We start from the raw sequence: 25,046 nt of genomic DNA, 5'->3' as shown, positions 1-25,046 counted from the left end.
CAAACAACAGCTGGCTCACCTCCCACTTTTCTCCATTTTCTTTAACCATCTCCAATCCCTGACCCACTACCCTTGCATTTACCTCTTGCACTACCCCATCCATGTATAAGTTGAACAGCCAGGGCGACATAACGCATCCTTGACGAAGTCCCACCTTTACCTCGAACCACTCACTCTCTCCATTTCTAATCCTGACACAAGCTCTACTACTCTCATAAAAACTCTTGACAGATCCCAGAAGCTCCTCCTATCCCATATATCTGCATAACCTCCCACAGTGCCTTTCTGTCTACCCTGTCATAAGCCTTTTTCAGATCCATAAAAGCCCAAAAAACATCCTTCCCCTTTCCTATAGCTTTCTCACATATTTGTCTTACCACAAAAATCTGATCTACACAACCTCTACCTGTCCTAAATCCACACTGTTGCTCACAATTACTCCCTCTGTTCCTCTCCTAATCCTCTCAATCAAGATCCTCCCATAAGCCTTCCCAACTACACTTAACAAGCTAATCCCTCTGAAACTACTACATTCACACTTGTCCCCTTTTCCCTTGTAAAGTGGAACTATACAGGCACTCCTCCAGTCCTCCGGCACTCTACCCTCTCTCCAGCAAACATTAAATAACCTCACCAGCCAGTCCACCATCACTGTACCTCCTCTTTTTTAAACATTCATTATGGCATCCATCCAGACCAGGTGCCTTACCTGCTTTCATCATCATAACAACTGCCTTCACTTCATCCTTCCTTATTTCTCCTCCATTTTCCTCACTCATTCTCATTATCTTACCACTTTCCACTGCAGCTACCTCTCCCTCGCTATTCTCCTTCACATATAGCAGCTCCCTAAAATACTCTACCCATCTTTCCCTTACTGCCTCCTCTTCCGTTATCATCTCTCCATTTCCACATTTTACCTTTTCTACTCTAGTTCATTTGCCTCCTCTTCTTCTCTTAACTTCCTTCCAAAACATCTTTTTATTACTTTCAAAATTTTCTGTCATACTCTTACCCCACTTCACAACTGCTCTCCTCTTTGCCTCCTTTACCTTTTGCTTTACTTCTCTTTTCTTTTGTACCTCTCATATGACTTCTATTTTGTAACCAGTCTGTGAAAGCTCGCTTCTCTTCTACAACCTTCTTTGTTTCCTCATCCCACCATTCACTACCCTTCCTTGTATTTCCTCCTGTTCTTCTTGTTCCACACACCATTCTTGCACACTTTGTGACTTCCTCCTTGAACCATCCCCATTCCTCCTCCACACCTACCTCTACTCTATCCCTCACTCCCTCCCACTCATCCTTCAGCTTCTTGTACTCCTTCTCCATTTCCTTTTTATTAAAAGAGTTCACTCTAAGCACCTCCCTACCTTTTGCCCCTTTCCTCTTTCTCCATCTATCCTCCACTCTCAACTTATCTTCCACCAAAAAATGATCTGATATTCCCCCACCCTCTCCCCTTAGCACATGTACATCCTTAACTCTTCCTATCATAATCCTATTTACCACTACATAATGCATCAACGCTCAATCTACCACCCTTCCATCCACCACCCTCTCCCATGTGTACTTATGTTTGACTTTCTTCCGAAACACTGTATTTGCTATCATCAACTCTAGACACATTTCCACCATCAACTCTCCACTACGATTCTTTCCTGGAACTCCACATTTCCCAACCACTCCATCAATTGGACCATTTCCTACCCTAGCATTAAGGTCTCCCAGTACTATTACATTGACATTTCTCCCTAAGTCCTCAATGCACTCATTTAAATCTATTCAAAAGGCCTCCCTTTCTTCTACACTCTTCTCACTGCCAGGCCCATATGCACTTACAAAGACCCACATCTCCTTTCCCAGTTTCACCTTCATCCACATCAACCTTGATGAAACCTCCTTCCACTCCACTACCCGCTTACTTATCTCTTCACTTACTAGTATAGCCACCCCTTCTCTCCCTCATCCCCTCTTCACTCCTGAGTACCTCCCAGCTACACTCCCAAACTCACAGTTCCCTTTCCTTTCATTTTAGTTTCACTCAAAGCCAGCACATCCATCTTTCTTCTCACAAATATACTGCCTATCTCTTCCCTTTTACTCTCATCTGTACCACATCCACACCCATTAAAAGACCCAAACCTTAGGGTACTGGTTGGAAAACTCCCAGACCCTCTTATGCCTTTTCTTTTTTAGGAATGTCCCCTTTTGGGGCTACAGGTAGTAGGACTCCTAATCCCATCCCCGTCCCGTTTTTTGTCGCCTTTTACGATTCAAGTGGAAAAACTTGGTGGTAGCATTCTCTTCCCCCACCACAGGGTCGGCGAAAACAGAAAATGAATACTCAGAGAAATGGTACAGGACAGCAACAAGGGGTTGGGGGACAGCATAACGGAGGGACAGTCGTAGTATAAAAGTATCATCATTTCTCTACGAACAGAGTTTTCCTCTATCATAGACAAAATGATGTGTGGCTCTGGTCCATAGGGGCGCCCCATATAGACCCTAAAGTATCAACTGCATGCTACTTTGCCACAATAACATGCAGCCAATACCCCAGATGGGCTCTTTCCCCCTAACAAGGGAGGTAGCCAAAAAGAAAAAGGAATTACCGTATTTTACGGCTTGGAAGACGCACCCTAATATTTGAAAGAAATTTCTAAGAAAAAAAAGAAGTCATTCTCATACAAGAACACATTCACCATATACCCAACCACTGAACACAAAAACATAAGAAGCAAGGACGACATGTATTGGACGTATTGTTTACATTACGAAATCACTTGTCCGATTTTGTTTGTATGGTGATGATACTGGTTGGTGATTAGTATGTATACTATACATTTTTCATTGTCCAAGGGTGGTTTTATTTTCATAAAAATAAGATAAAAATTTCAAAAATATGGATGTAGATATATAAAACTCCACTGCCGAATCATTTTTTTGGTAGGCGGTGGTCCAAAGTGTCTTTCTGCTGCTCTTTTACAGTGTTCTTTGGCATATCGTACAACTTGTAGCTTGTATGCGATAGTATAACTAAACCGTTTTGATGAACTAGCCATGGGTGATAATTTCCAGGACAAAAAATCTTATGACACGTGTGATAGCCTGGTGGTAACTGATAAAGGCACCTGGTATGTGCGTGCGTTCGTGTGTATGTGTTGCTATGAGTCGAGGTAGCGGCCCATTTTCTCCACACGCCAAGTAGGCTCCAGGAAGGATTATGGTATTGGAAATACTTGTAACACCTAAGTACTGAGTTTACATCATATAAAAGGTTGAATTAAATTGTACTTAAGCTAACATCATAGTGTAATGACTCAACATACAAATCCAGGTCGCTATCGGTCAAGTGTCCAAGCTTACATGAGCCTGGGTGTTGCCTTGCAATACAACATTCGTCTTGGAAGATGCATTAGCATTTTTCAGGGTATTTTTTAGGAAAAAAAGTGCGTCTTGTAAGCCGTAAAATACTGTAAACCATTTCCACCCATTCCATCCCTAAATACACTCTGCTCCCCTCCACCCTCCTTCTTATCTTAGCACCTCCTGGATGACAGGTCATCCCTGCACCTTGTCCACTGCCCTGGGTCAGACAGTGTCGCAAGACACAGCACATCCACAGCAAGGCCGCTTCATTAGATTGGCGACCCCCCCTCTCCGTCCCCCTATGCAGAAAAGGAGAAGACGGGGAGAACACTTGGAAGAGAATAATATACTAAATTAATATGGATTTAGAAGTGGAAGATCATGTACTACAAACTTAATATGCTTTTACTCAAGATTAATAGAAATAATACAAGAAAGAGATGGATGGGCAGATTGTGCTTTCTTGGACTTACAAAAGGCTTTTGACAAAGTACCACACAAAAAGCTACTAAGAAAAATTGAAATAATAGGTGGAATACAAGGAAAATTATTGGAATGGATGAAAGATTTCTTGAACAGAAGAAAAATGAGGGTGGTACTTAGAGACAAGAACTCAAATTGGGAAGATATGATAAGTGGAGTCCCCCAAGGCTCTGTATTGGCTCCGATAATGTTTGCTATTTATATAAATGACATGGATGAAGGCATGGAATGTTATATGAACTTCTTTGCAGATGATGCGAAACTATTAAAGAGAGTAAGTACAGAGGAAGATTGCAAATCTTTTCAAGAAGACCTGGACAAAGTCTGGAAATGGAGTCAAAAGAGTGAAGTGAACTTCAACATTAAGAAATATAGCATAATGGAATTTGGAAAAAGCACAAATAGAATATCAGGTCAATATAAAATTGGTACAAAGGAATTTAACCACTTCATTCTGGTCCAAAATCTCACGGGCAGCATTAGCTGCCAGACATACGATGTTGCGCCATAATACTCGCATTATAAAAAATAAAGTCACCGCTAAATCGATCGTTCTCTCTTTAACATGTGAATTTTGATAACCATAGAAAATATGATGAAACCAGTTTACAGAGAGTATGGGGGTCACGCAGGTACAACTACAATAAATATAATCAAGACGCCGACATCGGCATCCTGGCGTACCCACTTGCTCCTCATGACGCCTACGTAGGCGTCACTGTATGGAAGGGGTTAAAAAAGTGAACTCTGAAAGGGACCTAGGAGTAACTATCTCAAATGACATGACACCAGACAAATATGTCAACAAATTAGTCAGAGAAACTTTTAACTTATCAACATCAATGAAAGTGGCCTTTGACTACATGGATGAAGAGATGGTAAAGAAAATACTAGTTACACTGATAAGACCAAAATTGGAATATGCAGCATCACTATGGACACCTAGTAAAAAAAAAAAAAAAAAAAATAGAAAGAATTTTAAGAGCAACAACAAAGATGGCACCAACAATTTGCAATTTGACATACAAACAAAGAAGAGAAAGGTTATTTGATAACCATTTACAGAATTGTGAAAGGGATGGAAATTCTTGATAGGGATGACCTAAACTGGGACAGAAATACAAGAGGACACGAGAAGAAACTTAAGAAAGACAGTTACAGAATAGATCTAAAAAAGAATAGCTTTCCACACAGAGTGACAGATATTTGGAACAAATTGAAAGAGGAAACAGTGAGCTAAAACTATACATGACTTCAAGAAAAAATTGGTTGTGGAAAGATACAGTAGCGGGTCACTGTGAGCATAGCTCTCCTTCACAAAATACATACATACATATACCAAAGGCATTTTTTTTTTCCCTTACACGGGGGGTAGACAAAAAGAAAAAGGCATAGAAACCATTACCACCCATGGCCTGGATGGAATAGCAAACTGGATACAAAATGATGTAAAGAAGAACTAATAGACAAAATATATAACATAAGTTGCTCACTCAAAGAAGGAAAAATACCATAAGACTGGAAAAATGCTAATATAGGACCAATTAAAGGAGGAAATGAGGAAGACCCAACAAATTACAGACTGGTTTCTCTTACAAGCACAAAATTTAGCCAAAATTTGTGAAAAATTTAGCCAAAATTTGTGAAAAAGTGATAAAAAGTACTAAATCCAAAACAATTCAGTTTTAGACAGGGAAGATCAGTAACCACAAATTTAATCTGTTTTTTACTCAAGACTGGATATAATACAGGAAGGGGACAGATGAGCTAATTGCGCCTTCCTAGATCCACCAAAAAGCTTTTGACAAAGTCCCATGCAAAAAGCTATTCAGAAAATGGAAACCATAGGAGGAATACAAGGTGAACTACTGAAATGGATGGAGGATTTTTTGCATGGAACTAAAAAATAGGGTAGTACTCAGAGAAAAGTTCTACTTCAGAAGAGGTGATTAGTGGAGCTCCACAAGGATCAGTATTTGCTCCAATAATGTTTGCTATTTATGTGAATGACATGGATGAGGGTGTAGAATGTTACATGAGCTTCTTTGCAGATGACACAAAACTGTTAAAGAAAGTGAGTACTGAAACAGACTGTGACTCGCTACAGAGAAATCTAAACAGGGTTTGGTAATGGAGTCAAGAGGTGAGAAATGGACTTCAACATGAAAAAATGTAGTAAAATTTAATTTTGAAAAAGTAAAGTAAAAAAAAAAAAAAAAAATTAGGACAATATAAAATTGATGCAAAGGAAGTAAAAGTGGAATCTGAAAAAGACCTAGGAGTAATCATCACAAAGGATATGTCTCCTGATAAACAGATAAACAAAATTGTTGGCAAAACCTATAACTTGCTAAGATCAATAGAAGTGGATTTTACTTGGACAAAGAAATGGTGATAAAAATACTAGTCACACTGATAAGGTCAAAATTGGAGTATGCAGCGACACTAGTCACCCAGTACCAAAAAGAATGTATGGGAAAAATAAAAAATAAGAGAGAAACCAGATAACAACTACGAAGATGGCCCCAACACTTTCAAAACTCATATGAAGAGAAATTGTCAAAACTAGAATTATCAACTCTGGAACAAAACAGGGAAAGAGGTGACTTGTTGACCATCTACAAAATTATGAAAGGTATAGAAGTCCAGGATAGAGAAGACTTACTAAAGTGGGGTAAGAGAAATACAAGAGGATGTGGAAGGAAGCTCAAAAAGGACAGTTATAGAAGAAACCTGACAAAGAACAGCTTCCCCCACAGAGTGGTGGATGTATGGAACACACTTGATGAAACAATAGCGTGTGCAAAGACAATACACAAATTTAAGGACAAATTAGACACTGTGAGATACAGAGATGGGACACCACAAGCATAGCTCCCTTTCCCATAAGATACCACTAGGTAAATACACACATTGTACACTAAGTAGTACTAGGTAAATAAATCAAGAACTGCTGGGCATGAGGGGATGGAAAGAGGGAGCAGCCATGTGATTGAAGCGGCCCTGCTCTGGATGTGCTTTGTCTTGCTGCATTGCTTCAGACCTAGGTGGTGGGCAGGAGTCAGGGAAGATTCTTCATCCATGAGGAGCTAAGATAAGAGGGAAACAAGGATGGTGGAATGGGTGGGAGTGGGTACATGCCTTTGACTTGGCTACCTCTTTTATAAGGGGAAAGAAGTCCTTGGCATATAGATAGAAGAACCATTCTGGTATGCTTTCATTCAGGACACCATCCAGCATTGAAATGTAAGTAGAATAGGCCTGGCCACAAATTCAAACTATCACAGATGCAACCACCACACAGAGGACACAGAACACATACTGCAATGCCCCACACTAACAATCCTTAGACAACAAAATATGTTATCCGTGAGAGCCTTGTGGAACCACCCAGAGGTTGTTACCTATTACCTAAAGACCTAGTGCCTTATGGTCTGCCTTATTGTCTTTTGCAGTCTCCATTCTCATGTCTATCTGTCTTTTTGACTGATTGATTATTTATCTCTTGCCTCCACAGTTTAATGATGCAGTGGCGACTGGAGCGTGGACAAGTGGAGCAGACCCGGCAGTTCCTTGATGGCTTTGCTGAAGTAGTACCTCTGGAGTGGCTGAAGTATTTTGATGAGCGTGAATTGGAACTCCTACTGGTTGGGATGCAGGAAATTGATGTCACAGATTGGCAGAAGCACTCAATTTACCGACATTACACCAGATCTTCCAAGCAGGTCATCTGGTTTTGGCAGGTCAGTGAGTAGAAGAATGACAGAGGAGGATAATGCATAAGGTAGTAACTGTTTTGAGGCTGAATAATACTATGGTGAAATCCCTCTGAAGGAAAGAATACATGACTAGTTCTGATCATTGTAGATAGCTTCAGCATATCCAGAAATTGGTGTTCATGTTGATGAACCAAGTGTGTGGTCTCAAAACAGTGTGGTGCCAGTAGATATTGAAAGTTTAATGTTGATAGAGATCTTGGCCTGGTGCAGAGACCAAATGTCAACACCTCAAGGTTGCATCTTCATATGGACTTGACGTGTTGGTGGGTTTTGAAGATGGGTGGCAGGGAGATGATTTTCTCTGATATTCAATGTGCAGAACCATGAACAAGTAATCATTGGTCCATAGCAAAGAGTTTAATTGAGATAGTCTGAATCACTTCACAATAGTGACATAATTTGTTGCCTTCAATTATACGGACTGGAAACATGCAGCCTCATAGTAGGCTGCTTTGGGAAGAACCACTGGATTGTTTTCTGTGTTGTAATAGAAAGCTTTAGGAAAAGATAAGAGTGTTTTTGGGCCTTTATGGATTTGGAAAAGGATTATGACAGGGTAGACAGGCACTGTGGGAGGTATTGCAGATATATGGGATAGGAGGAAAGCTGTTAAGAGCAGTCAAGAATTTTTACGAGAGTAGTAGAGCCTGTGTTAGAATCAGAAATAAAGAGAGTGAGTTGTTTGAGGTAAAGGTGGGACTTCACCAGTAATGCGTTATGTCGCCTTGGCTGTTCAATTTATATATGGATGGGGAGGTGTGAGGTAAACACAAGGGTAATGGTCAGGGATTGGAGATGGTTAAAGAAAATGGAGAAAAGTAGGAGATAAGCCAGTTGTTGTTTGCTGACAACACTGCTCTTGTGGCAGGATCAGAGAAGGGTTTGAAGAAGTTAGTGACAGAGTTTGGGAAGGTGTGCAAAAGAAAGAAGTTGAAGATAAATGTGGAGAAAAGTAAGGTGCAAATGTAGCAGGAAAGGGAGGAGTGGAGGTGGAGGTAGAATGTAGATTGAGAGAAGCAAATAAATGCCTTGGGGGGGATTAAAAAGTGTAATGAGAAATAGACATTTGGGAATGGATGCTAAGAGGAGATTGTATGAAGGATTGTGCCGACAGCACTGTATGGGGCAGAAACATGGAATATAAGAAAGTAGTAGTTTGAATGTGTTTGAACATAAGAGAGTAGTAGTTTGAATGTGTTTGAACATAAGAGAGTAGTAGTTTGAATGTGTTTGAACATAAGAGAGTAGTAGTTTGAATGTGTTTGAGATGAGGTGCCTAAGAAGTATGATAGGGGTTACTATGCTGGATAGAGTGAGAAACGAAGAGGTGAGGAGAACAGGGTTGGAAAGGGAGTTGGGAGTTAGGGTTGATGAAAGAGTATTGGGATGGTTTGGACACATGGAAAGAATGAGTGAAGAAAGATTATTAAAAGAGGTGTGGAAGGCAGAGGTAGGAGTGAACATGATGGGGCAACCAAGGATGAGATGGATGGATGGGGTAAAAGGGGCATTGGGAAAGGGGAATGTCTGTTGAAGAAGGACAGAAGATAGGGTGTGAATGGAGAAGGGTTGTATGGATGATGCTGTGATGCATGAAAGGGAGTGGGTGAGGAAGTATGTGTGAAAAATGATTTGATGCAGCCTGAAGGGATTTCTCCACATCCTCTCTTTTTCTGTATGAGGTGACGGAGAGGGGGGTCACCGATTTAATGAAGTGGCCTTGCTGTGGATGTGCTGTGTCTTGCGACACTGCTTCTGACCCAGGGCAGTGGGCAAGATGCAGGGATGACCAGTCAACCAGGAGGAGTCAAGATAAGAGGAAAGGAGGGGGTGAATGGAAATGGAGCATGTGAAGATGGAATGGATGGGAGTGGATTGTTTTTAGCTACCTCCCTTGTAAAAGGGAAAAAGCCTTTGGTATATGTATGTATTAGTATGGGACTGTTTCTCTTTCACTAGCTTGTAGTAGTAGTAGGAGGAGGGGAGCAGTTGTCACTTCTTCATAGGTGAAGAGGTGGAGGAAGTACAAAGTAGGAGAAATCTTGGGCCTGGTCCAGAGATTGAGTATCAGTGCCTAAGGACCACCACTAGCAGCTACTTGTCATTGGTTCTACAACAGTGACAACCCTTCAGATATTAGGTATGAGAAGGTACCACTGGAACTTATAACCACTCTAATCAACTTTGTTCAATTTTTCCAGTTTGTGCGAGAGATTGACAATGAGAAGAGAGCACGTCTGTTGCAGTTTGTTACGGGCACATGCAGAGTGCCTGTAGGAGGGTTTGCTGAGTTGATGGGTGAGTATTGAGATAGAGGAGAGTTGAAGATATCAAAGGGTGACCAAAAAAAATTAGGAAAGGGCAAATAGGGTGAAGAACCCAAAAGTAGAAGAGTATTATAAAGTAAAATTGGATGCATGAGTAGTGAAAAGTTGTGGTAAGAGAAAAAAGAAAATGGGTCAAAATGCTTGGAACAGGCATGGACCTATGGTAGCCGTGGTCATAGCCAAACTGTTTATTAACAGGAAAATCAGTTTGACATTGTAGCACATAATTTAAAAAAAATTATTTGCACAATTGGCTGTAGAAGTAAATGAGAACAAAAAAAGTGAAACAAAAGCATTTGCTGTCATCAACTCCCTATATAGAAATATTTCCAACATCAACTGTCCACTATAATTTTTAAATGGCTCTCCAAAATTTAATACTCCATTTAGTGGCTCATCCCCTACTCTAGCAATGAGATCCCTCAATATAAATACATTGACATTCCTCCTGAAATTCTCTAAGCACTCATTTCAGTCTATCCAAAAAGCCTCCCTTTCCTCTTCAGTCCTCTCCCTACCAGGTCCATATGCACTTACAAAAAACCCAGATCTCCCATCCCAGTTTCACTTTCACCCACATTAACCTTGAAAATTATTCTCTCCACACAACTGTAACATTACATGAACATTACTTGAACTATGGTGACAAGGGAGTGAATGGAGCTGAAGTGTGTTTTCTGGTTTTATTCTGGTTATCATGAGTGTTGACCTAGGCTGGGTTGAGCGGTCGAGCTCCGAGGCTGCTGGACGGCAAAGTTGACCATGTGGCCTTGGGTCGTGCTCTGCTGAGTTACAAGTACTGTAGAGAACTGCCTCTGGAGACCAAAACCTGGCTCCTTATATATGTAGCTGGCATACGCTAAAGTAGCAAAGGACCCAGCCTCAATGAAACATGGCTCAGCAGGGCCTAGGTTGTGCTTTCATGAGAGTGCTAAGATGAGAGGGAGGGTGGAGGGGTGTGGAGTGTATTCAGGGATGGAATGGGTGGGAATGATTTTATGCCTTTTCCTTTTTGGCTACCTCCCTTGTAAGGGGGAAAAAGCCTTGGTATATGTATATACAGGAGTCCCTCAAATAACGCGGATTCTAATAACACGGATTCAATCATACGCGGATTTTATTTCAAAACCATCTCAAATGTAGAGAACCGTTTTAAAATTCGCGCCGAGTCAGGCACGCATACGCACACACGCGGCAACATCGTCAAACATTTGTGGTGACTGCTTTCTATTTTACCATATACAGTCGATCCTCATATAATGCAGTCATTATCAGTCGTGGGCATTCCGATAAGTAAAGAGATAATTTATCGCAAGACCGGAAAAATTTATCGCTTTCAAATTTCCCGCGATAAATCCAGTGATAAAGTAGAAGACGAAAAACCATTACGGCGGGAGGTTACAGGCTCATTGTTACACGGCAAATATATTTCGGGTCCTTTAGTCTTTTATTAAGTAATATATGGTGTTTTAAGTGTAAAAAAGAGGTTTTTAAATGCATGAGTAGCAAAAATAGAGTATTTTTGGATTTATCGCTATAAGGTATCTTGGAAATTTATCGCTTTATCGTTATAGGACTTAGCGGAAAAATTTATCACTTTATCGTTATTGCTGCCCACCACTGGTCATTATGTACACTGGGAACTGCTCAAACAAGGGTGTGGGGCGAGGGGATAGCCGTGGGTGGCTGCCTGTGGTTACGTGTCAACTTCCGGGTACTGATGCAGGAGGGGAGGAGAGGGGGAGTAGGGGGGTAGCCAACAAGCTTTAGCTTGTCGCTTCGACCACATGCGCCGTGCTATCGTGAAATTTAACCGCCCTAACCTGTTGAAGTGTAATGTTTCTTTCGTTTGGAACACAACTAATAAGTCTGATAATGACTGCGCTTGTCGTGTCTTAATTTCTCTTATGAGGTTCTTGTTGTTACTGGCGGTGGTGGTTTGGGAGATCAAAAACAGAGATGTACACGCTTATACACGTCTAGACACGCACACGTAGTCACGTGTTAGACAACCAGTGTATGTTGTGAATGCATGTGCGTGTACACACAAATACGAACACAGACACACGCACATACATGCTTACTTGTACATGTGAACACAGACACACGCACGTACATGCTTACTTGTACATGTGAACACAGACACATACACGCACGCACACACACACACACACACACACACACACACACACACACACACACACACACACACACACATGCCACACACACATACATACGCCACATACACACACATATACATATGCCACATACACACACACACATGTGTATATTCCACATACACACACATATGTATATACGCCACATACACACATGTATATACGCACAAACAACATAAGCCACAAACGCCACATACATACACCACATACACGCGCACGCACACACACACACACACACACACACACGTGTGTATGTGTGTGTGTATTTACAACTAGGTGAATACACACACACACGTACACATACACATACATACGGTTCTCGGTATTTAATATGGAAAGTCAGCATACGTGGATTGATCATACGCGGTAATTTCAGGAACCTAACCCCCGCGTTATTTGAGGGACTCCTGTATGTACAAATGTTTGTAGTACAGGCGTAATATGTACTTAATCTACACAATAGTAATATAAGGCAGCTGTTTCTACACAATATATAAATTCCTTGCCCATCCTATTTCTGCAGCAACGATACTACAAGCCAAAATGTCACATAGATGCACATGTGGGGAACTCTGTTCACCACACAACCATGCACTTTCGTATCTCATCACTTCCAGCAAAGCTACTCTCTCTCAGCCCCTCCTCACTCCCATACTTTTACACTCAAAATCAACCCCCCCCAACTTTCAACTTAGTTTAACTTAATGCTAACCCATCCATCTTCTTGAAAACATGCTGCCTATCTCTTCCCATATACTCTCATCTGTTCAACAACCGTGCACATTTAATAACCCAAATTTTAAAGTTCTAGTTGGAGTTCTCTCAGATCCTCTTATTCCTTGACTTCTTGTTGGTTGAACAGAGAGCAATATCCCGAGTTCCATCACTCCATTCCACTTTGTTGCCTATTACACTTTGCATGAAAATCACATTGACAGAATTATTTTCTCCCCTCTACCACAGAGGACACAGGAGAAAAGAAAAGGTATACTCAAAGAAGTGGTAAATGACAGTTCAAGGGAACAGTAGAAAAGAAAGATGATTGTAGTACAAAAAGTAAAATAATTTCTCTAGGAGTAGAGATTTTACTCCATAGACAAATATTTGGAACAGGCATGAATCATTTAGTCCATAGTAGCACCCCAACATGGTCCTTAAAGTATTGGCTGCATGCCACCATGCAAGTATTATTTATCTGTCTATCGATATAATAAGGGCTTCTTCCTGTAACTTGGTTGCTACATAAGAGGGGGACTTAATGCGGGCAAAAAATACCTTAATGGTGATTTCTTCGTTTTATTAAGAATATGATCTGGCAATTACAGGTTGGGATATCAGGTGAGATAAGGTTTCCCATCTAGGTTAGCCTTCTGTCAGGTCCTTGACCTGGACACAGTCCTGCCAGGTACTTGGTCTAGGCAGTCCTCTCTACAATGGGCACAACCATTTGTTAATAAGTACAATGGGTGCTGTTGTGGGTTGCTGTTTGGAAGATGTGTTTGTTATAAAATATAGATATGGGTGTAAGTTCCTTCATATAGGGGTTATATGGTTGTTGTTGTTGTCGTTCCCTAGACTGTCTGTCTGAGCAGTCCCGTCTCCCCAAGGAATGCCACAGCCGAAACTGGGTTTTCCCACAAATCCTTTATAGAGTGTATGTTGTGTTGTTTGCGTGCATGATTGTGTATAATGCAGTCTTCCATTATGTGTTTTATGGTATGGGGTGAAGTGTTACATCCTGGGCAGCTGTTCACAATGTGGTCATCCAGCCTCTTCTGGTAGCTTAGAAGTGCTGGGTGGTGGCCGCACCGCAATCTGGCCAGGTGGACTCTGTCCATTTGTGGGAGAGAGGATTCAGAAGGGTGGATATCAGGGGGTCTGGCATGCAGCAGTGTGTTGTCTTTCAGTGTGTTAATGGAGCGGTGAGTGATATGATTTTGAATATGTTTCCGGAGGCTGGTATTTGGTGGTTGTGGAGGAAGAGAAGAGAGTATCTGTGTGTGATACAGGTCTTTGGGTGTTGTCTTAATGTTTCTTGGTGTGTGTGGGTGTTCTGCCATGTAGTGTAGCGGGTGTGATGTGTTTGTGGTGGCTGCGGCAAGTGTTTGTGTGCCTCATGTCGAGGTGGTCCTTGACTTTGAGGACTTTTGTTTCATGGTGTAAATGGTCTGTAGGTGTTGTATTTGTGCAGCCTGTAATTGTTTTTAGGGCTTTGTTTTGTATGATTTGAAGGGTGTTGAGGTGTCTCACTGAGATTAGGAGCCCATGCAGGACTCGCATAATTCATCACTGAGCGTATGCATTGTTTGTATATTGTTGTAGTAGTTTCTTTGTTTTGTCCAAATGTTGTTCCAGTGATTGACTTAAGTGCATTAAGTCTAGGTGTGCATTTGTTTTTTATGTTTGTGATGTGTTGTTTGAAAGACATGGATGTATCGTATGTTACACCAAGAATTTTCGGTGTGTTACACCAAGAATTTTCGGTGTGTTTGTGTGTGGTATTAGTGTGTTGTTGATGTAGAGATGAGGTATGTATTTGTGTTCTTTTGTCCATTTGGTGAGAAGTGTTGTAGATTTGATTGGAGCTATTTTGAGTTTATTTGTGATGAACCATGTGTTGAGTGTATCAAGGTATGGCTGGATTATTTCTGCAGCTTTGTGTTACGATGTGTACATGTGATTGTTATGTTGTCTGCGTAGGAAGAGATTTGTATTTCTGAGGTGTCTGGTGTGGGTAAGTCATGCATGTATAGATTAAAGAGCGTGGGGGATAGAACAGAGCCCTGTGGTACTCCATTCTTAATGTTTCTGATGTGCGATGATTGGCCATTACATGACACATAAATATTCCTACCTGCCAGATAATTGGCCAGCCATCTTTTGGTGTTATTGTGCATGTCTGTGTTATATATTTTATTTGTTAGGTTGTGGCGGGGTATAGCATCAAAAGCTTTACTAATGTCTAATGTTATAAGAAGTGTTTTGTGGTGGGGCCTATCCGAATTGATGCCATCAAAAATTCTTTGTGTGAGGTTTATCAGAAGAGTGTTTGTGGAGTGTAGTGGCCTAAAACCGTGTTGTGAGTCAGCAAGGGGAATATGTGGTGTGACAAGTTGAAGTATTAGGCATTCAATGACTTTAGAGGGGGTGCAGAGAAGTGTGATTGGGCGGTGTGATGTTGGGATTGTTGGGTCTTTGTTTGGTTTTGGAATGGTGACTATTTTACCATGCTTCCAGATGTCGGGTATAGTGTTGTGTGAATAGCTGTAGTTTGCAATGTTTGTGAGTGCGTGTATACCTTGTGGTCCAATGTGTTTTAGGTGGATGTTACTTATGTTATCAGGGCCACAGGCAGATGAGTGCTTGAGACTATGTATTATGTGTTTTGTCTAGCTGTCTATGAATGGTATAGTCTGAGTCTGTGGGAAAGTCTTTCTTATGTCGAATAGTGCGTCAGTCGTCAGGGTGAGAAGTGAGATGGCTTGTCTGTGCAAAATGATTTATGAGTGTGTTTGCTTGTTGTCTATTTGAGGGTAGATTGTCTGTTGTTGTGATTATTGCTGCGTGAGAGCGTGTTGTGTTACTGTTGGATAGTGTAATGCTGTTGAGTGTTTTGTACAATTTGCTGGTGTTTGTTTTGTGATCAAGTGTATTGATAAAGTTTTGCCAATTTTGTGTTTTTTGTTCGTGTATTTTATTGGCAATCACAGTGTTTAGTGTTTGTATTTGGTCTGCTATGTTTTGAGGGATAGGTGTGGGGGTATTGTGTTTAAGCGTGTCTTGTTGTCTGATGAGGCCTTGGATTTCTGGTGTGAAGTTGGGGTTGTGTGATTTTCTGTTGCCTCTAGGGATGTATCTCTTGTCTGCGTTTTGTATGATTGTATTAAAAGTGTGCACAGCATTGTTTATGTTTGTGATTGGTGTACTGTTGAGTGTTTCAAAATGTTGTTCTGTCTCTTCAGTAAAAGCTTCCCAGTTAGCTCTCTTGTAATTGGTGTATGTGTGTCTGTGGCCAACTGGGGTGCATCTTGTTTTGGTGATGATGTTTGGAAGGTGGTCAGAACCAAGGGTTCCGACCACTCTCCATGATGTTGTTGGGGTTAGGCAGGGGGAGCAGAAGGTGATATCAGGAGAGGAGGGAGTGTAGAGGGCTTGGTGTGGGATATGTGTATGATTATGTGTGTTGTTGTTGTTGTCGTTCCCTAGACTGTCTGTCCGAGCAGTCCCGTCTCCCCAAGGAAGGCCACAGCCGAAACTGGGTTTTCCCACAAATCCTTTATAGAGTGTATGTTGTGTTGTTTGCGTGCATGATTGTGTATAATGCAGTCTTCCATTATGTGTTGTATGGTATGGGGTGAAGTGTTACATCCTGGGCAGCTGTTCACAAATACATCACCTACAGACCATTTACACCATGAAACAAAAGTCCTCAAAGTCAAGGACCACCTCGACATGAGAGGCACACAAACACTTGCTGCAGCCACCACAAACACATCACACCCGCTACACTACATAGCAGAACACCCACACACACCAAGAAACATTAAAACTACACCCAAAGACCTTTATTACACACAGATACTCTCTTCTCTTCCTCCACAACCACCAAATACCAGCCTCCGGAAACATATTCATAATCATATCACTCACCGCTCCATTAACACACTGAAAGACAACACACTGCTGCATGCCAGACCCCCTGATATCCACCCTTCTGAATCCTCTCTCCCACGTAAGGACAGAGTCCACTTGGCCAGACTGCGATGCGGTCACCACCCAGCACTTCTAAGCTACCAGAAGAGGCTGGACGACCGTGTTGTGAACAGCTGATTATGTGTGTTGTTCATAATAGTCAATGAGTCAAACTGAGTCTGTATATCAAGCCCTCTGTCTGTGTCAGGGTTGTCAACATACCAGGCTGATGACTTGGCGTTGAAGTCACCACCCATGATCAGGTTGGGGATTGAGGCTAGTTGGCTAAATTGAGGCCTGAAGGTGTTTGGAACTGTGGGGGATGATTGGGGGGGGAATGTACATGTTAACTATTGTCAGTGTTGATTTGTTGCCTGTGCAGATTCGAATGGATTGGATTTCTGTAGTGTTATCTGTGGTAGGGAGGAGAATTTTGTTTGTGGCACTTGTGTCCACAAAACAGATGGAGTGGTGGATCAGGGTGATGAGTCCACCGCCATTGCCATCGGTCTGGTCTTGTCTGATGGTGGTGTAATTATGAAATGATGGTGTTTTGTGTGAGTGTCTTAGTTTTGTTTCTTGTATAATTGCAATGTGTATGTTGTGTTGTTTAAGAAAGTGTTCGAGTTCATGTTTTTTTCGTGTTAATACCGTCAATGTTGTGTTGTAATATGTTGATGTTGTGTGTTCTGTATGTGTTGTATGTTGCCGTTTGGGGTTGAGGTTGGGGTGTTAATGGGCAAGGTATAGGAGGGGGGGAAAGGAGAGATTGGGGACAAAGGAAGGGGAGTACTGATTTGGGATAAGGGCAAAGGGAAATTGGGATTGGGTAAGGGTGCTGGCTGTGGTTGGGGAGGTGGGAGTGGGGTTACTGGAAGGCAGGTAGAACATGTCCAAGTGTTTGTGTATTGGTTTGTGTCAGCAAGTGTTGTAGAAGTGAGGTGGGCCCAGTTTTTGCACATATTGCACTGAACTGAGCCCTTTGTCTGTCTACTCGAAGTAATGGGTTTAGAGCATGTTGGGCATGTGTATTTTGTGGTGGGCCCAGGATTGCTCTCTACATCACCGGCTAAAAGTAGAAGAGGGGTGATCGCCGGAAAATCACCCCTCGGTGCAGAAAAAATGTAACATTGCATGTTGAGAAAAGGGATTGTGGTACTCCCCAAGGCAGTCGTAGCTCCTCTTGGGGATCGGTGCCACCTGTGTAGAGCCGGTGGCCAGGGCTGGTTGCCGCTATTTGGCCCCCCAACTCTTGGGGTTGGGGGGTGGTCCCACGACGTAGACGCTGCGGCTCCAGGACCGGGGTTATATGGTTGGTGGGGATGGCTAGATATGGCATATATATATTAAGTTACGGTAATGTAATTGCGGTAGGTATGATAAAGGGTTCAATGGGTCTGTCTGGTGACATTAGGTATCAAAGGATTACAAAGGCGGAGCATGCCGACAGGAGACCTTTTGATCCATATGTAGGTCGGATGCGAAAAAAAAAAATCATATTAATAATAAAACAATAAATAAAAACTATAATAATGTAAATAACAAATAAAATACATAAATAAATGCATAGGTATAGTTAAATAATAAACAAACAGGTAAATAGTAAATAATAATAAATTGACATATAACTAATAATAGATGAAAATCAGACAGACAAATGATGACAAAACAAAAGCAAATATTATAAGATAAATTATAATCATTACAGCATCTTACTTAGGTATTTATCTAACTGATTCTTAAAGCTTTGAACTGAACTACATTGCACTACCTGTGCAGGAAGTTTATTCCATTCATTTACTACACGGTTGGCAAAGTTGTTTCTACCTACTTCCAAATTGAATCTATTTCCGGATAGTTTGAGACCATTGTTTCTTGTCTGATTCTCATTCAATGTGAAAATTTTGTCACTTTTGATGTTGTCAATTCCCTTTAAAATCTTAAAGACCTGTATCAAGTCACCTCTGAGTCTACGCTTTTTTAGGGAAAACAGATTCATGTGTTTTAGTCGATTTTCGTATGATTTATTTTTGATATTTGGAATCAGTTTTGTGGCTCGCCGTTGTACTTTTTCCAGTCTGTCAATGTCTTTAATGAGATTCGGTGACCATACAGAAACAGCATATTCCAAATGTGGACGAACTAACGATTTATATAGCTTGTTAATGAGTGATGGACTTTTGAAATCAAAAGATCGCGCAATCAGTCCCAGAATCTTATTTGCTTTCTCAGAGGCTGAAATACACTGCTTGGATGATTTGAGGTCGGTACTGATAATTACGCCGAGATATTTTTCACTATCCACTTTTGTTAACGAATTACCAAATAACTTGTAATCGTACTTACTGTTATTTTTACCTATGTGTTATTGACACTGAAGGGATGTTATGTTTGTCTTACTTTGCATTATTGAGTCAAGCTGTTTTGGTGGTTGAGGAATTTGTGATGTCTGCAAGATTGGGGGTCTTGCCTAAGACGAGTACCATCTCACATGTGTGTGGATCACGTGCATAGTTGGTGATGGATAGTGAGGGTTACACTTCCCTCTAATAAGGAAGGTAGCGTAGTCATAGGCACACACTCCTGTCCATTCCAGTCCCATCCACGTTTCTAATCTTAGCTCTTTGTGGATAAAGAGATATCCCTGTCTCCTGCCTCCTACCTGGGTCAGAAGCAATGCAGCAAGACACAACACATCCAGAACAGGGCTGCAATTACTACTGCACAATAATCTGCAGTCAATACCACAGTGTATGTGTGTGTATATGAATATATATATATTTATTTTATGTATATTTATATAAGCTTTTATTTTTCCTTCTTTACTTAGTGTTGAGCCAAGCTCATAACTCTTTATTTTCCAGGGAGCAATGGTGCACAGAAGTTCTGCATTGAAAAGGTTGGCAAGGAGACATGGTTGCCCCGTTCACACACCTGCTTCAACCGCCTCGACCTCCCGCCTTATAAATCATATGAACAGCTTGTTGAGAAACTCACCTTTGCCATTGAAGAAACCGAAGGATTTGGCCAGGAGTAGCTGGAACTTTTAGGAAAGGCAGGAGAACTGTACAGGAATAGGGTGTGTGTGACACTGCAGAATAGGCATGTTGTAAGGATTTTGAACCTGACTTGTGTGAGACTTGAAAATATTTTCAAACTTGAAAGGAATGGCCTTAGAAAGTTAAGGACAAGTGTGGCTACTTGTAAAAGAGATCCTAGGAAATGTTAAGACTTATGAGAAAGACCATTTTAAGTGAAATGTGGCTTGATTAAATAAGAGGGCATGAATATGTGATAAAGCATGAGTTGAACTGTGACAGTTTTCTAAGGACCTCAAGCTGTTGAGACAAGACAAAGTCTGAGGATAGAGGAAGTGAAGTACTGACATTTAGCAGTGGATAGTTCTCCAAAGACGATGGCAGATTGGCTAGGGAAATTAAGTTTGGGGAGGGCTCAGAGACTCAAATGTAGAGACATTGTCAAAGAGGACAATAGTTATTGCAGTAGGAAGCTAAATCCCATCAGTACAGTTTTGTGCTTGATTTTGTCACGGCATATGTCGGGATTTAATTCAGTCAAGGGATGGGCAGTTTCATATGAATTTTTTGAGATATTGTTCAGGTCAGGGGTACATTTGGCTGAATAAATTCTAGTTCATCACAAAGTCTTTACAGAGTACCATTGTATTGAAAGGGTAAAACATGAGAAGTGATGAATAAATCAAGAAAGTGAAAAAGGTAGCATAGCAGATATGAAGAGAAGACTAGAGATTTCCAAGACAAAGAAAAATTGTACAAACTTTGGAGGCTGAAAACCAAAGAGGTTGCTCATGCAGAAAATTAATGGCAAGGAACTCGAAATCTGCATGAAAATTTGAACGAGTCCAATAACTGCAGTAACTGCCTGGTAATTGTCACAGCATGTGAGGTAACTGCAGGGGATTGCAGTCCCTGTAGAAGCAGAGGATGATACACTTAATGCCAATTCATTTCAACTCCTCGAAAGTGGTCATTACACTGTTAATTGCAGCTATTGCCAGGTGATTACTATTACTACAAGCAGTTTCTAATTTTGTGATTACACCACGTGTGATGAACTAAGATGATGTTTAGTTTGTTTCTTCACTATCTTCAACTCCATTTAATCCATTTTAACTCTGAAGGCAGAAGGCTTAGTTGATTATGTTCATAGCATATAAGTTGAGGAGAATATATATTTGGGGTCAAATACACCCACAAGTAACTATATGATGTGATTAGGAGATGAACATGGGGTATAATGCAACCCTTAAAGTAGGTGGAACTATCCCTACTGTGTTTGTCTACATTTTAAATATGTAGGAGTTGCTTGTAGGTTTATTTAACTCCATTTGTCAGTCACACTATTGTGACTTGTTTTCACAGTATGTGTATATGTCGTTAACTTGTTGTGATAATTTGATCAAAGCTTGGGTGGGGTTTATGTTTTCAGATTATTGTGTGGCAAAATCCCTTGTAGTATCATTCACAACTGCATTTATTCATGATGCTTCATTGAGTTGAACAGTCTGTCAAAATGATTCAGTGAACAAGTCTTATAGTTTGTTTTATCAGTGTGAGCTCCTGATTATAGATTTGGTACCAGTAATTATTTAAAGCACCTGTTCATGGGGTTTGGAAATGTACTGTCTTTCGCCTTCACATCAGAAAACTTGGTGATGGATGATGTACCCATCTTCTTTGTAAATGGGACTAGGGTGCAGAACTGTACAAAGGAATTGGATAGGCCAGAAAAAAAATAATCTCCCCAGTTAGAGTACCATTTTTTAAAGATATTTATTGACCAGTATGTGTAATCAGGTAATGAAGATGAATGAAATGATAATTATATCCCACCCGCATTTGTCCACCAGCTGCTGTCACTCATCCTACTTCCGACACTTGTTTACCAGGAGCAACACTTTTAGAAACAGTAGGATTGAGGGCAAAATCCAAATACAGAGGCACTGCATTCTCACATCTTGTACTAGTGAAAATCACCATAACTTTTGCTGTATGATATTCAGGATGTTGTTAGACTTGGAATATAATATATGAGGGAGTACATGTGAATGATATTTTGATGCATCCCAAAGGGATTTCTCCCCATTTTCTCTTTTTTTACATGAGACAGAGAGGGGAGGGAGGTCACTTATTAAATGAAGATGCCTTGCTGTGTATGTGCCGTGTCTTGCTGCATTGATTCTGACCCAGGTCAGTGGGTGAGATGCAGGGATGACTAGTCATCCAGGACAAGTCAAGAAAAGAGGGAGGGAAGGAGGGGTCGTGAATGGGTGTGGATTATGTGGGAATGAAATGGGTGGGAGTGGATTTATGCCTTTGACTTTGGCTACCTCCCTTGTAAAGGGGGAAAAGCCCTTGGTATATGTATGTGTGTGTATATATATATATATGTATGTATAGCAATTCCAGAGTTTGCTGGTGATACACTCACACTCCCTGCTGCACCTCGTGTTCTTCCTTCTACCCTACTCCCACCACTGCTAACAAACAAACCAAGAACAGCCTCTATGAACAACCACCACCACAAACCAACAACAATGACAACAAATAGTATTTTGTCAGCAGTAACTAGCACTTGTAATGTTTAGGACAATATTACAGGAAAGAGGTGGTGTCGCAAAAAGTAAGGAGATATTTAAGGCAAATAATAGAACAGGGGTAGTAGAAGTTAAAAGAAAAGGGCATTCTTTTTTGAGTGAAGGTAGTCTTCAGTCATAAAGTAATGCTGTGTGAGTTGGTACATAGGGAATTATTTAAGCCCCTAAAATGTGCAATCGGTATCCCCATATAGGGCAAGGAAAAATTGGAAATGCATCAGTTTTAGGGGGTGCTTGTGATAGATTCCCTGAGGTATTGCAAAAGCAAGAAAAATCTACACCATGGTACTTTATTGATTTGATTTGAGTCAGTTTAACATGAATTCTCCTTCTCAGGAGACTAGTTACTTTATCATAGAGTACATTAATGATTTTCTGTATAATGCTATGTTAGCATTTGCAAGTAACCTAAGAACAATATTCAAAGAGCTTTTGCTCCTTTGTGCACATTGCACGTGTATATTGTAACAAATTAAAAGTAAATCTTGCACTAAGTCACACATGAAACTATAGTTTGTCAGATATATACTTTCTCATGAGAACTGGAAATTCCTACTTGATGTACAATCACAGACTAGAAGAAGGTAAGACATGCATATGGAAGTATGCAGAATAAACTAAACCTGGTTCAACCACTTATAACAGATGAGATATTATGTGATTGATCTTGTGCTCAACAATGTAAACATATGTTGATCTTTTAGGGGATATAGGTATGGCTGCAAGAGGAATGACTGTTAGCCAGGTAAAGGCAAGGTTAAGTGTGCAAAAGGAGAGTAGTTGTAAATGGACAAGGAAATGTTGCACAAAAGGAAGTCTGCTCTATATTTCTTGAGTGGATGAAGTATAGAAGTTGTCATGTAATGAACAAGCATAAACCAGCTTCAACTGTCAGGCCCTGCTGTGGAAGTGCTGTGTCTTTGTTACACGTCTCTGACCTGAGCAGTGTGGTGGAGACAGGGAAAACCCTTTACCTATGAGAAGTTAAGATGGGAGGGATAGTGAATGGGTGTAGGGTGGGTGTATTCTTTGATTTGGCCACTGTCCCATATAATGGGGGAGAAGACTCTGTGTGTGTATTTACCTTAGTATACAGGAAAGCAATGCTTGTGGGGTTCTGTCACTTTACAATTCATCATAGTATGTGTGTGTAATATGTATGTAGATATGTATGTGTTATAAGAAATATTGCCTAGAGTTTCATTGGCTGGCAATGGTCCTAGGGAGAAGGCAGGGGATAGGTTTGAGTGGAGAATGATTCTGTATGGACGATAATGTGACAACCCAAAGGGATTTCTCCTCACCTCTATTTTTCACATGAGGGGACAATGAGGGAGTTTGCCTTGTAGATGAAGCAGCTGGCCCTGCTGTGTCTTGCTGCATTGCTTTTGACCCAAACAGTGAGGATCTAAGAGAAGAAAACAAATGAGTGATGGATGGGAGAGGAGTAGGTGCATGTCTTGGCTTGCTACCTCCCCTTTTTGAGGGGAAAGAGGCCCTTGGTATATAGATTATTATTATTTTGTTTAGATGATGATAATAATGATAATATACCAGTAGGCTGCATTCCTTCTATCTCAGCTCCTTGTAGATAAAGGCTCATCCCTGTCTCCTGCCTGGGTTAGAAGCAATGTAGCAAGACACAGCACAGCCAGCCACTTCATTTACATGGCAACCCTCACTCCTTGTCCCCTTGAGAAAATAGAGAAGACGAGGAAAAATCTTGTATGATGCATTAATTTATATTTCATTCACAACCTTTCCCCACTCACACCTATCTCTTGCCTTCTCCCTTCCCTGCTCAATAGACATTCCCCTTTGACTTAAGTCCTCATTACCCCATCCATCTCAGTCTTGCTCTTCCCCACAAGTTCACTCCATCCACATGAGCCTTCCACATTCATTTTGCAAGTCTTCATTCTTTCCATGTGCTCAAACCATCCTAGTATTCTTTCTCTGACCCTGTCTCCCAGCTCCTTTTCCACACCTGATCTCCTCTTTACCTACTCATTTCTTACTCTATCCATCCTCATAACACACAGCAAGTAATAATAATAATAATAATAGTAATGATATGATAATTGTTGCCTTGAGTATACTTTGTATCTTTGCCTTGGCCATCGCCCATATAGAGGGGAAAGGGCCTTTTAATGTATTATTAATATTATTATTATTCACTTTTATAGCACTCTGCTAGGTAAATATACATACAGGGCAACTGGTAACATAAATTTCAGAAAATTAATAATAAAGAATTATTGCAGGTGAATTTATTTAACCACAAGGCTTATGGCTTAGGCTGTCAGGCCCTGCTGTGGAAGTGCTGTATCTCATTGCATTATCTGACCCAAGTGATGTGGCTGAGGACCTTGTACATTAACTACACCATGGTGTTTAGGAGTGGTTTGTTGTAGCTGAATAAACATACAGGCCTTAGCCAAAGTCAAAGTTAAGAGTAAAGTCAACAGTTGAAAGGGTGGGCAGCTCTCCATCTGATATGAAGTTGAGTGATATTTTATTATGCTTGTTTTATCCTTTGTATTTACTGAGGTTGTCTTAGTTCATTACAGGAGTAAAT

General features: G+C 40.9%; 1 protein-coding gene across 6 annotated transcripts in view; it reads left to right on the top strand.

Annotated features, from left to right (window-relative positions):
• Positions 1–21,920, top strand: part of Su(dx) (WW domain containing E3 ubiquitin protein ligase suppressor of deltex) — a 140,032-nt gene extending 118,112 nt beyond the window's left edge. For all 6 annotated transcript variants that reach the window (XM_076187906.1, XM_076187861.1, XM_076187870.1 and 3 more), the window contains 3 exons: positions 7,373–7,598; positions 9,836–9,932; positions 19,695–21,920. In XM_076187906.1, coding sequence (XP_076044021.1) covers positions 7,373–7,598; positions 9,836–9,932; positions 19,695–19,867 — 496 coding nt within the window. In that variant the 3' untranslated portion in view covers positions 19,868–21,920. The remainder of the gene's footprint in view (positions 1–7,372; positions 7,599–9,835; positions 9,933–19,694) is intronic.
• Positions 21,921–25,046: the final 3,126 nt, after the last annotated feature.

This window comes from Oratosquilla oratoria, chromosome 1, assembly GCF_046742065.1.
Source record: "Oratosquilla oratoria isolate Oo_2021 chromosome 1, ASM4674206v1, whole genome shotgun sequence".
In the NCBI taxonomy this organism is placed as follows: domain Eukaryota; kingdom Metazoa; phylum Arthropoda; class Malacostraca; order Stomatopoda; family Squillidae; genus Oratosquilla; species Oratosquilla oratoria.
Note: the sequence above shows the minus strand (reverse complement) of the source record. Positions and strands in the feature narration are given on the sequence as shown.